The sequence below is a fragment of the Centrocercus urophasianus genome, unplaced genomic scaffold (genome assembly GCF_019232065.1).
Source record: "Centrocercus urophasianus isolate 14NV4802_14NV808 unplaced genomic scaffold, USGS_Curo_1.0 seq_22, whole genome shotgun sequence".
Classification (NCBI taxonomy): Eukaryota; Metazoa; Chordata; class Aves; order Galliformes; family Phasianidae; genus Centrocercus; species Centrocercus urophasianus.
Genome location: NW_024884778.1, coordinates 16,697,179 through 16,710,340, shown reverse-complemented (window position 1 = coordinate 16,710,340; position 13,162 = coordinate 16,697,179). Strand labels below are relative to the sequence as shown.

Here is a 13,162-nt window from a genome sequence, read left to right as displayed (position 1 = left end):
GCCCTGAGCAGTATTTGCTTCCTGAACATTCACCTCTCTGACAAGAAGAGGCAGAAACTGCTGGGACACAACCTGTGGTCTGTACTTAGCAGGCAGTAAGGTTGATTGCATCGTGTTAGTACTCCTGGGTTGTTGGGGTATGGATTGTTCCACAGTATTTTCCTTACCCAGCTGGCTGATTTGGTTGCTGTGGTCCGTGGCAAACTGTCGAAGATGCAGCGAGCAGTGATGTCAGCTCTCATTGTGATTGAGGTCCATGCCAAGGATGTTGCAGCAAAGCTGATCGAGGAGAATGTGATGAGCGTGAATGATTTCGAGTGGATCTCCCAGCTCAGGTAGAGAGCTCAGCGGTCGAACCTCACCTGGTCTCCCTGGCCAGTCTTTATTCTCTTCTCCCATCAGCCACGTCTGTGACAAATGGAAACAAGTGTTTGCATGATCTGTAAGCAGTATTTGTGAGGCACCTCTAACATCCCTGTGAGAAGTGGGACTCAAGTCTCCTGTAGATGCCAGTTCTAAGGCATCTGAGACAGACTTAGACACTTCAGCGATAGAGTCTGTGCTATACCACAGAGTCTCAAATGCCTCAGTGTAAAAGGGCTTGCTTCTGCCTGAGTAGGAGTGCAGTGCTTGATAGAAAACCTCATTTCAGGTCCTGTGAAAGTTCTGAACATCCCGCTGTGTTACCTTATCTTCTCTAAAGGCAAATCATGACATGCAGGTCTCTGAACCCGCAGGCTGTAATTCTATGAGCTGATGCATTGTCTGCCAGAAGGCTTATATCCTTCTGGTGTCGTGTTCACTCATCACTAGATCCTACTGGACCAAGGGAGACCTGTACATCAGAGCAGTCAATGCTGAATTTGTGTATGGCTATGAGTATCTTGGGAACACTGGCCGCCTAGTTATCACACCCCTCACTGACAGGTAAGGAAATTGGGTTTTGGGCAGTAAATGTACCTTCTTTTTCTGGAGGAACAAGCCTCGTGAGAGCTTAAACCAAGAATCTGAACGTGTCAGGCTTGGTTCTTAATGTATGTAAATAGAAATCGTTTGTGCAGTAATTGTCTCTGTGAGATAGAACACCTTGGCATTGGTCCCACTGTGTTCCTAGTGATCAGTGCTCACACCGATTTGCTTACTTTCTTTTGGTTCTTAATGCAGCACTCTGGCTCGTCTAAAATGCCCTCCTGATAGCTAAGGAGCTCTTCTGCAAACCACTATAAAAAGGATATCTAATACTCTGAAATATGCAGCAGTAATAATAGTTACACCCTTTTGTAACTGTCCTTTTTCTGGGGAGTGAATTTATAGCCAGTGGCAGGAGGATTTATCCATGCAGGCCCTCATGAATACTAATCAAGGCCACATAGCTAACTCCTTCACAAAATGCTGCATATCTAAGCAGCTCTGCAGAAAAATAAATGATGGATTCCTGCCTGTCTCCATCTGGAGAGCTCATTTCTCCTTTTCCTGAAGCCAGTAGTGGAAATACTTCTCGTTATCTGGTCTCATTTTTGTTGCAGATGTTACCTGACGCTTACAGGAGCTTTGCACCTGAAATTTGGAGGAGCACCTGCGGGACCAGCAGGAACAGGCAAAACAGAAACAACGAAAGAGCTGGGGAAGGCACTGGCAATCCAAACTGTAGTGTTCAACTGCTCTGACCAGCTTGACTTCATGGCAATGGGGAAGTTTTTCAAGGGACTGGCCAGGTACAACACTGCGTGTCATCGCCCACGAGAGGGTAGGGATGCTGGTTGCTGGAAATATAGGTGGGTATTTTTCATAACAGCCCCGAAGAACCAGCAAAGCCACACTAAGAAGGTTGCTGTGTTCCAGCATGAGCAAAGTTACAAAACTGCCAGAATAGGTGGACAGTTGAGCCAATTAAAACAATAAAAATGAAAAGAAATCCTGTTCGTTTAAGGCGGAATTAAAATGCTTTGCACCAGCTCTCTATTAGACACCTGTGCAAATGTTTCCAGCTCTTGCTTTTGTTCTAATATTGTTCACGTTGGACTGAGATTCAGCCCAGAGGCAGCTTAATGTTAAGGAGAGCTTGCTGGGTGTATCTGAAATTGAGTATCCAAGAGAGATTGCTTTAAACCCTGAGGAATGCTCTCAGAAAAGCTTTCCTCTTCTCTGTGTATCAAACAGAGCTGGTCCAATTAGTCTGTTGCATGCTGGTGAATCTGAATTAGTTACTCTAACAAATGCTGACACTCTTTTCTCAGATGTTTTATTTGTAAGAAATTATTTTTTAAACCATGCTTTGTGGGAAGATTACCCACCTGTAATGCCTTCCAGCTTTATACATAGCTTTCCAAGCTGTGAAAAATGGCCTTGACCTGGGATGCATAGTTGGGGTGATGGACTATGGCTCCTGCTCCTGTTCACTATGATGCCTGGATGTTGGGTCCACTCCTTGTTCCCCAATATGTGACTTTATAATTTCTAAGCCTAGCTAAACCTGCAGCAGTGTATTTGCTCCTGTTTGACGTTCCTTACTCCCCTCTTATTTCTCTTCTTGCTCAGCTCTGGTGCGTGGGCTTGCTTTGATGAGTTCAACCGCATTGATATCGAGGTGCTGTCTGTGGTGGCCCAGCAGATCACAACCATTCAGAAAGCACAGCAGCAGAGAGTAAGTAACAAGCATGGGGATGCAAAGGCAGACAGCTGTCTTTGCATGCACTGTCACAAAGGACCAGTACAGGTGCAGCTCAGAGAGGTGTAAATAATACCCCACCTGTGGCACGTTGTGTCAGATTGTTGTGTTCACTGTAGGTGAGTTTTGTAACCTCACCTTAGCCTTCACTGCCACTACTGCCCACGCTCAGAGTCTCAGCTTGAGATGCTGTGCCAGCAGACTTCAGTGTGGGAGACACTGAGCTGATAAAAATTGGAGCTGTGATACAAGGCAGCCACCCTCTGCTATGAGTTGCTCAGCACCACATTTACCTAAATGCATGATCCAAGCTTTTGTGGGTTCATGAAACCCAATGTGCACAGAAAAAAAATGCATGTTCATGCACTCACAGCTGCAATGTAAAATGAATTGTTGGCTTTACATGGAGACTCAGCTGTCAGCCATCTGGCAGCCAGCCTCTGCTTTGCTCCTCTGGAGACTCACAGGGGTTAAGACCTGAATCTGTTTGGCTTTGACTCGGAATTAGAAACCTGCTGTCTGTGAATTCTTCTGCACTGCTTTATCACCTATCTGAAATTACTGAAATTACGCGGATCTAAAAGGATTTCAGTTTCTTTTTGCCCTCTCCTACCACAGATTAATTCAGGTCCAAACTCTCCTGCAGAAAAAAAAATATTGAAAAGATGTTGTCTGTTTATAGCTGGAGGAGCAGAACTCTGTTCAAAAAACAAAAAAGTGTGCTATCAGTAAACCTTCTATGAGCCTGATTTCTTAAACAGAGAGAAATCCTGCTGGTAAGAGTGGATTCCTGCAGTGGGACCACATTGCATCGCTACAGCTGGGTGCAGCTGCGCATGGCTGTGCTTCATAATTTAACTCCTGAAAGCCACTGTTTGCCACACCAAAGGTTCAGCTGCCTTTTTGTAAGTCAGGCTTTGAGACGGATGACAGTTTTTATTTCCTAGGTGGATCGCTTCATGTTTGAAGGAAAGGAGATCCCCCTGGTCCCATCCTGCGCAGTGTTCATCACGATGAACCCTGGATATGCAGGACGTACTGAATTACCAGATAACCTGAAGGTAATGAGAGTAGAGAGCACAGGCAGAAAGAAGAGTTGCGATTCACGTACTGGATGCCAACCAGGCCACCAGTGTGGTCATTGCAAAGTTTAGGAAATAACGTTTTGGAAGGTTTCTGGGATGACTTTCAGCTTTGAGTCACATCTGTAAGCAGATGGTTCTCATCTTTCAGTCTGCAGGCACGCTATCCCGACAGGTGTCAGGTACACTCACGCTGTGCCCTCAGCACAGATCTGAGGCACAAACTCAGCCTTTTCAGTTTGCTGGAAGAAAGCAAGAAAAAAAAAACAAACCTGTGCTTTATCTTGTGCTGTAACTGTACATTGCAGGCTCTCTTCCGTCCGGTGGCAATGATGGTCCCAGATTACTCCATGATTGCTGAGATCTCACTTTATTCCTTTGGGTTTAATGAAGCTAAAGTCCTTGCAAAGAAGATCACCACAACGTTCAAACTATTGTCAGAGCAGCTCAGCACGCAGGTAGATGCTTTAATGTCCATGAATATGTTTTACATGTGTGAGTTTTCTCAGTCTAGGCACAGAGTACCTCCCTATGAAGGAAAGTTGAAAGGGTTGGGCTTGTTTAGCTTGGAAAAAGAAAGCCCTGGGGAGGGCCTCACTGCAACCTCCCAGTTCTTGAAGGGAGCTTACAAGCAGGAGGGGGATCAACTTTTTACACGATTTGATAGTGACATGACACGGGCAATTGGCTTTAAACTGAAAAAGGGGAGATTTAGATAAGATGCTAGGAAGAAATTTTTTACGCCGAGAGGTGAGGCACTGTAGCAAGCTCCCAGAGAAGTTGTGGATGCCCCATCCTGGAGGGGCTTAAGGTTTAAGGCCAGGTTGATGGGGTCCTGGGCAACCTCAGCTAGTTGGGGGGCAACCCTGCTCATGGCAGGGGGACTGGAACTACATGATCCTTTGTGTTTCCTCCAACCTAAACCATTCCATGATTTTATGATGATTTTTAGGTGATGCTCACGTATCCAATAACACTGTCTCCTCTGTGCCTCTTCTAGGACCACTATGACTTTGGAATGAGAGCTGTGAAGACTGTCATCTCAACAGCTGGCAACTTGAAAAAGGAAAATCCTACTATGGATGAGGTAAATATGCTTGTGCTTCACACTGTCAGAGGCTTATGTCACCTTTTCTGCAGCCTCAGAGGAGAGGCAGGATCTTTCAAGTTACGAATTCTTAAATCTTTGCAGGATCTGATCTGCCTGCGGGCTATCAGGGATGCCAACATACCCAAATTTCTGCAGGATGACCTCAAGCTCTTCAGAGGTATAGTCTCCGACTTATTTCCCAAGATCAAAGAACAGCCTGTTGATTATGGCATCCTGGAAGAAGCCATTCGCAGAGCCTGCGTCAAAAAGAGTCTGAAGGATGTTGATGGTGAGGGGGGAGGCTCTCCACAAGCACTCTCTTTGGGCCTTGTGCTTTGAGTCCAGTGCTGTGCCCTAGGAAAGAGACAGGTGGTCCCAGACCCACTCTGCTTCACCTTCCTCTGCAGGTTTTGTGACTAAATGCATCCAGCTGTATGAAACCACTGTGGTTCGCCATGGCCTCATGTTGGTGGGGCCGACAGGCTCTGGGAAGACGAAGGTATGGTTGAAACGCTGTGACCTTGGCCCCAGCAAACTGTTGCTCATCTAATAGTGCAGAGGGTTAAACTTCACAGAAGGCTCACACTGCAGCGTTTCCAGCCTCTCTCAGATAGAAACCAGGAGACAAAGATGGTTTCATGTTGCCTTTTAGTACTGGCTCAGACCCATGGGGAAGTACAATAGTGGCTTGCTCTTTGGAGTTGGGAGGTTAAGCTGAGGCTTATTGGCACTGCTGCAGATTTCTAAGGCTGAGCCCTACTTTGAGCCTGATCATCTGGACTCAGCAGAATGTGGCACCTCAAGATGCTTTTTCCAAAGGAGATGAAAGCTCCTCCCCATGCTTCTAAAATCCTTCGTTTCTATGAGTACAGCTAGGCATCCTCTTGCTATGGCATTGTCTTTCCCTGTGTCTCCTTTCTCACTGCCCTTTAAATGCAGTTGCTGTGAGCACACGGCTTTGTTGTTATGGAGCCATGGCCGTTTATCCTCTTGCTCTCCTACTTCTGCAGTGTTATGAAGTCCTAGCAGCTGCAATGACGTCACTGCAAGGTCAGCCTGCAGCCAGTGGTGGGAATTACGAACCGGTCAGCTACTTTGTGCTGAATCCCAAATCCATCACAATGGGCCAGCTTTATGGAGAGTTTAACTTATTAACGCACGAGTGGTAAAGTACAAAACCTGCTTTCCTTCCTTCCAGCTTGGATACCCTTATCTTCTGGTCTTGAGGGTCTTCTCTTCAAAGCTGAGAACTCTTTAGGATAGTGGCATAAAATCAAAAGCAATCAAGTTCTTATCCCTCACCGAGCTACAATAGCCAGTCATGACAATTTAAGCTGACATCTTTTATTGTGCACTTGGCCTGGCTGCCAACACATGCCCAGACAGTACAGCAGCTCAGCTGGCAGCATGAACTGCATAACAAGGAATAATTCAATTGCTTTGGAGCAAATTCCTCTGCTCTAAGATAAAGCAGCTTAAAAACTTGCTTTGCTTCTGAAGGAAAGTGATCTCTGTACTGCGCACTTGGATTGTTCTGTATGAATATGCTGGTTGCCTTCAATAATGCTGAGGGATGACTTCCAGGCACAAAGGAGCATTTCATTCCCAATGCCAAGGCGCCTGATTGTCTATCTCAATAGCCCAGTTGTCCTCCTACTGCTTGAGTTTCCATTTGTGGCTCACTTATCCAGAGGCTAAGGTGTGAGAAGCTGTGTTAATCTCCCCATGGCCCTGTCCCCCACCACTTAGCAACAAACTATTGAGCGTGTTCTATAAACCCAGGGATACTAAATAGATATTAAACTCATTGCCTCTAGGAAAAGTGCAAGCAAGAAAGCACTACTGATGCCAAGAACCAGAGCTTCCAAGCCTGGGCTCTCATGCATTTTTACTGACAGTCGTTCCATAGGATATTCTAGTTAAGCTTGATAGTTTATTTGTGATGTAACTCTATCCAAGGGCAGCATACAGTCGCATCAACATGACAAAAAAAGTATGGCAACCACAAGAAACACATTTGCAGACATAAATCCATCTGTTTTAATCGGCTGAGCTTTAGAGCAGACTGTTTTCCCTTGATCTCAGTAAAATACCCTGGACTTCACTATCACTGTATAAATATGTATTTAATAATGGGAGTGGAGTTTAGGGTCTGAGCAGACACTGCGCTCCAGTTTTCTGTGTGCAGATTAAGTCCTTGCTGCCAACAGCCAGCATTCCCTGTGTGTCTGCTCTCCTGTTTGCTAGCTCCTGCACCACCTGGATTCAGATACAGCTGATGATGGGAACTTCAGTCATTAGGAGGGTAGAGCTGGACTCTTTAGCCCCGTTTCATTCTCCTAACCTATAGGTGCCCAACCAGAGTGTTTGATTTAACAGCATAGCTGTCCCAAGACCACCTCTACACTTGATAGAAAATAAAATACACTTCCATAGAGCACATAATTAATGATATGGACTGGATGCTTGCATGGGCTCTTCACTTTTCACTGAGGACAGAAGTGTTAAAGGTCAAGTTAAAACTTGACATTTTATGGTTAGATGCTGTGAAGTTCTGATCCTAATGGCCAACGGTGCTGTCTCATTGTGCTAACTCAGGCTGGATGCATCTCCATTAAAAAAAAAAGACTGAGATAAGCTTTTCCATAGCTCATCAGCGAGTGAGGCCCAGATATGCTTGGGTGCATGGACTAAGATAAGATTCTGGCTCTGTTGTTTTGTATGATTGAAGCTTTGCCGTGGACTTCTGCAAAAATAAGATGGACCAAGCCTTTCCTCCCACTTTTCAGGACAGATGGAATCTTTTCCTCGCTCATCCGGCAGGGAGCCATGGCCACTGACACTAGCAAGAAGTGGTACATGTTTGATGGGCCAGTTGATGCTCTCTGGATTGAGAACATGAACACGGTGCTGGATGACAACAAGAAGCTGTGTCTCAGTTCAGGCGAAATCATCAAGATGACAGAGGTAATTCATCCCTCCTCCTTTTGCTGCCTTTTACTTTACACGTGATGTGTGTGATGGACTTGAACGGAAATCGATGTCTCAGCCCCCTTCCCTTAGCCTTACCCCTCCTGTGCTGCTCAAGTAGCAACAAGAGGGGCCCTGCAACAAAGAGGACAGTTTCAACATCACCAAATGATGCTAAGAGATCCTTTCTTTTTTCCCCTTTGGAATTTCCAGAGTATGACCATGATGTTTGAAGTGCAGGATTTGGCTGTTGCATCCCCTGCCACAGTCTCCCGTTGTGGCATGGTTTACCTGGAACCCAGCGTCTTGGGGCTGGAGCCCTTCACGGAATGTTGGCTGCAAAAACTCCCAGATGTCATGCAGCCCTTCTCACAGCAGCTGGCATCTCTCTTCGGGAGGTTCCTCACGGTAACCTATCATGCTGTGACGGCCCTTCTGTGGATATTTGATTTTCTAATTGTCTTATGGATGCAATCATTTCTGCAGCTCCATTTCTTACAGTAGAGTTACTCCAGGGATAAAGTCATAAGTCTTGCTATTTCTGCTCTGCTCCTGAACTCAGAACTGCAAAGGAAAGCTCTGAACAGAGCAAACAACAGCAGTGATGTGAGCAGTGGCTCAAATGCAGACCCCGAAGGCTTCTTTCAGTTAGGAGGCAATCACGTGGTTTGACTTAATTCTCTCCACTCAGAATGGTGGTGTTTGTGACACATGGCAGCCCTCTCTGTTGTACCCTCCCTGCTAAATGTAGCCTGCAGGGAGAAAAAGAGAAACCAGAACCCCTAGAAGGTAAGCAAAGTTCAACGTGCTGGTTGGTGACACTGAGCTGTTCCTGCCTCTCCTTACAGGAAGCCATTGGCTTTGTCCGGGGATCTGTGGAGGAGATAATTGCCTCAACAGATGGCAACCTCACGAGGAGCCTCCTCACGCTCTTGGAATGTTTGTTTCAGCCTTTCGTTCCTGCTGAGGTAAGACTTTTTGCTGCTATTACATGTGTGCACCTGTAACTCTTCAGGGCAGTAAGTCGCGTATTGCGAGTGACTGGAATACAAGGTGTTGGTGAAGAAAGGTTACACCATCACCTATCTGTATGGCAGAAGGTAATCCAGCATCTTGTTAAAAGGATTATACTTTTCCCATTGAAAGAGCACAAGATAAGCTTTAGTCCTACCAGGCTGCGGAAAAGAGATTCACTTTTATTTACAGCTGAGGGAATTGGAGAATAAGTAGAAAGCAGAGATCAGAGCTATGCAGCAAAACACTTCAGGTGGCAGATTCTTTGAGAATTAGAATTGAAGAAGCCTGGAAAGCTTTCAAATTAAAAACCAGGGATTAAATTCTTCTCTCAGCTCCCACTGAGTGACATTAGTTGAGGCAGGGGAGTGTCTCAGGTACATTAGTGAAACAGTGAGTTTTAATCCACAGAATACATCAAAAAGACCTGTGAAAAATGGTCTAGAAAAGCTACACGTATTCTGAATAGAATTACAAGCAGGCTAAAAAGAGTCTGATTTTTGTTCACCTTAACCCTGCTTGAGAACTTTATTTCTGGTTTTCTGTGGTTTCCAGGGATTTAGGAAGGCTCCCCAGGAGGCTGCAGCTCATATCGGAGAGCTGATTGAGCCCTGGTTTGTATTTGCCTTGATCTGGAGTGTGGGTGCCACTGGAGATTCCCAAGGCCGTGTCGCCTTCAGCACGTGGCTGAGGGACAAGATGGCAAAGGAAAAGGTGAGTAAAAGGAAAGCAGATCCTTTCTCAGTTGTAGAGGAAGTAGTATTGAGGAGCGGGAGTCAGAGTTCTTTGAATGCCTGGAAGGTTTGTTTGGGCATGTTCCTGAAATCTGGTTTACAAGGTCTTCCAATTTCAAAGGACCCCTGGGCTGGGAGCCCCTGGCAGGAGCAGCATCCCGTTACTGAAGTCTTTCTGTAAGGCCAATCCACATGCAAATCCAGCCAGACCCACATGCAAACTCAGCTAAGCAGCAGCTAGGTTCACTGTGGCTTTCTTCTCACAGATCCAGTTACTTTTCCCAGAAGAAGGACTGGTTTATGACTATAAACTAAGTGCTGGACTGAGCAGCACTGAAGATGATCTCGATGAGGACGTCGTTTGGGAGGTAAAATAATTCACCTCCATCTCTAAGAGGAGAAATTTTAGGGAGGGACTGGGAAGCAAAACAGTTCTGTAAGCTTTGGCAGAATCTTCTCATCAAAGATGAATAAGAAAAGCCTGTAAGAAACCAGTGAGAAAGCTTGAAGTAAAACCAAGCATTTCATTAAGGAGGGAAGATAGTTTTTGCCCTCGGGGTTGTGAGGCAGATTTTTCAAACCTTAACTGTGATCTTCTACCAGTGCTCAGGAAAGTGAGAGGGCTTTAGAAATGCTCCTGCTGCAGGGAGGAGCTCAGATGTAGAGGGCTGTCTGCATTTAAAAGCAGTGCACGAAGTAAAAGAGCTGTGTGCAGCGAAGTCTGGAGGAGGAGAGGGCACAGGTATGCCATCTTTTGCACAGCAGATAGTAGAGCAGTAGGGCATGCAAAGCCCATCTGACTAAACAGACACCAGTGGCAGTGAAAAATAAGGAATCCCTCTGATTTCAGGAAGGGGAAGCAAAGTACCAGAGCACTGTGTGTCAAATGATTAGCAGAACTTGCCAGGGTCAGTGTCTGAGGGGATGCTGAGGAATGTGTTTTTTCTGTCAGTGCTGTGTAGCACATCCCTAGCAAAAGCACTGTCTCACTTGTATCCCTGGGACATTAGCTTGTGGCTTGATCCTAGCACAAGTCATCCATGTCCTGTATAATCTGAAACCTCAGTGTATCTCAGTGCAACAGAGGTGATGGCACCAAACATGAAGATAGGATCCCAGCAAAACCCTTTTCAGCCTTCTGCCATGTGGACGCTCACAGCATAAGCTAGCTTAGAACAGAATCCCACTTCTTGCAGATATCACAAATGCTTTGTCAGTCTCTGATTCCAGTTTTCAGAAGGAAAGGCAAACGTGCTGCTGCTGAGGCAATGATCTCTAACTCTGAGCTACCTCCCTCCTGCAGGGAGCAAGTCAGCTTTGCACTGCAGAAGGTAATGGGAAGCAGGACTAGACAGAGGGACTGGGAACCTGATGATCTGAGCTGCTACACAAGGAGCTGCGATGGGTGAAAGCAGATCAATGCAGATGTCCCCTCTAAATGCACTCCTACCTTTCAGGTGCGCTGGGAGAAGTGGCTGGATCCCACAGCAAAGTTCACCATGGTTCCTGATACCAACTACTGTGACATTATTGTGCCCACAGTGAACACAGTCCGAATGGCCCACCTGCTGGAGCTGTTGCTCATCAACTGTAAGCCAGTACGTGCCCACCCTTGTCTTTTTGGTTTTATATTCAACGTTTTTTCTCTTCAACAGGGGGCACCTTTTCTTCTCCCAGCCCAATCAGAACCTGGCAGCTACCTGATGCTTTTAAATTAGTTCTTATTCTTGTGGATCTGCATTTCTCTGCTCAGGAGCTGTGCCTAAGCAACAAGAGCTTTCCATTCACTCCCTAGACACCCTGACAAATGCACCAATTTCCAGGTCTGCTCCCACCTAGGATGATGGCCCAATACTGTCCTTCATTACCTGTTTCTTTCCACTGCGTTTCATACCTTTCTTGTTGGATTTCTTCCATGCTGAGAGATATGTTACCCTGACCCTCCTTCCTTAGTGAAAAAAAACAAGCCTTCTCTCCTCTCTGATCTTTTGAAAGCCTGAGAAGGGCAGGAACTTGCATCGCCTTCAGCAGGTACTGCTGGTTGTCCTTCTAGGTTCTTTGCATCGGTCCCACTGGCACGGGGAAGACTCTTACAATTACAGACAAGCTTTTGAAGAGCTTGCCTCTCAAATACGTCAGCCACTTCTTGACATTTTCTGCACACACCTCTGCCAACCAAACTCAGGATCTCATTGACAGCAAACTGGAGAAGAGGCAAGTTTCCTTTTGGTTTTTGCTCCCTGAGCTTAGTATTTCTATTAGCTTGACCATGTAGTTTCATCCCAGGAGACGAAGGGATGGAGGACACGTACATCTGTGGGTAAGAAGCTGGACAAACAGCGGATGTGAGCTAGGGCTGTGGGAGCCAGTTATAACTTGATGCAGTGGTAAGGATAAGGGAGGGTTTGTAAAAGATGCTCCAATCATAGTTATTCCAGAATTACTACGTTAAATTACACAAATGTTCTCAAACCTCAGTATGGGGCATTTATAAAAACTAGTGAAGGGGAGAAGACTACTGCTCCAGAGAGGTTGTAGATGCTCCCACTCTGGAAGCACTCAACACCAGGCTGGATGGGGCTGTGAGCAGCAAACCTGGTCTGGTGGGAGGTATCCCTGCCTACAGCAGGGGGGGGGGTGGAACTGCACGATCTTAAATGTCCCTTCCAACCCAAACCATTCTGTGAATCTATGGTTCATTCTGTGATTCTATCCCCAATCCTACCCCCAGTCTCCACCCATAGTTAGCAGCCTCCCTTTTTCCTTTTCAAACCTGTCAGTTTAAAATTTGTAACAGGTTCATGGCCTCAAGCTTTATTTTTACATGTACTCATGCATTTAATTGACACTGGACGTGAGTGTACAGAATTGTGCCTCAAACATCACACTAGATCTTTTCCATGCAAAGGCTCATACGTAAAGGGGTTAATGGGACATAAGTGTAAAGAAGCTGAAACTGCTGACCCAGGAAGCCACTGGAGGAAAAACTGCTTTTGAATTGAGTTAAGAGTGCCTCTGCAAGTCCCGTGTCCTTACTCAGCTCTGTCCCTACAGGAGGAAGGGTGTGTTTGGGCCTCCAGTCGGGCGGTACTTTGTCTTTTTTATTGATGACTTGAACATGCCCACGCTGGAGACGTTTGGTGCACAGCCACCCATCGAGCTGCTGCGGCAGTGGATGGACCACGGGGGCTGGTACGACAGGAAGCAGATCGGTACGACCCAGATCTTTGCCCAGTGCCCCTGGCAAGAGTTGGCCTGTTGATAGATACATGAACTTCCTGGGGAGATTTGTGGCCGGGGCGTTTTGGTTTCAGCTCAGCATTCGGTCCTGCTTTCCCACTTCTCAAGGTACGTTTAAGAAGCTGGTGGATATTAATTTTGTCTGTGCCATGGGACCTCCTGGAGGGGGAAGGAATGCTGTTACTCCACGCTTGACACGTCATTTCAATTACCTGTCCTTCACGGAGATGGACGATGGCAGCAAGAAGACCATCTTCTCCAACATCCTTGGCAGTTGGATGGGTGAGTTCAGCAGACAACTGCCTCCTCCTCATAGTCAACCCAATGGGGGTATTATTATTATTATTAACAATTTAATATTGGT

At 46.2% G+C, this 13,162-nt stretch overlaps 1 protein-coding gene across 1 annotated transcript in view; it reads left to right on the top strand.

The window, feature by feature from the left end:
• The window catches only part of DNAH1 (dynein axonemal heavy chain 1), a 72,283-nt gene that overhangs the window by 31,838 nt on the left and 27,283 nt on the right, over nucleotides 1-13,162 (top strand). The window contains exons 28-46 of the mRNA XM_042823792.1: nucleotides 172-335; nucleotides 814-927; nucleotides 1,527-1,715; nucleotides 2,539-2,644; nucleotides 3,616-3,729; nucleotides 4,059-4,208; nucleotides 4,751-4,837; nucleotides 4,943-5,129; nucleotides 5,248-5,339; nucleotides 5,851-6,005; nucleotides 7,630-7,807; nucleotides 8,024-8,218; nucleotides 8,659-8,778; nucleotides 9,380-9,538; nucleotides 9,825-9,926; nucleotides 11,016-11,156; nucleotides 11,612-11,772; nucleotides 12,613-12,770; nucleotides 12,907-13,080. Of these exons, the coding sequence (XP_042679726.1) occupies nucleotides 172-335; nucleotides 814-927; nucleotides 1,527-1,715; nucleotides 2,539-2,644; nucleotides 3,616-3,729; nucleotides 4,059-4,208; nucleotides 4,751-4,837; nucleotides 4,943-5,129; nucleotides 5,248-5,339; nucleotides 5,851-6,005; nucleotides 7,630-7,807; nucleotides 8,024-8,218; nucleotides 8,659-8,778; nucleotides 9,380-9,538; nucleotides 9,825-9,926; nucleotides 11,016-11,156; nucleotides 11,612-11,772; nucleotides 12,613-12,770; nucleotides 12,907-13,080 (2,746 nt within the window). The remainder of the gene's footprint in view (nucleotides 1-171; nucleotides 336-813; nucleotides 928-1,526; nucleotides 1,716-2,538; nucleotides 2,645-3,615; nucleotides 3,730-4,058; nucleotides 4,209-4,750; nucleotides 4,838-4,942; nucleotides 5,130-5,247; nucleotides 5,340-5,850; nucleotides 6,006-7,629; nucleotides 7,808-8,023; nucleotides 8,219-8,658; nucleotides 8,779-9,379; nucleotides 9,539-9,824; nucleotides 9,927-11,015; nucleotides 11,157-11,611; nucleotides 11,773-12,612; nucleotides 12,771-12,906; nucleotides 13,081-13,162) is intronic.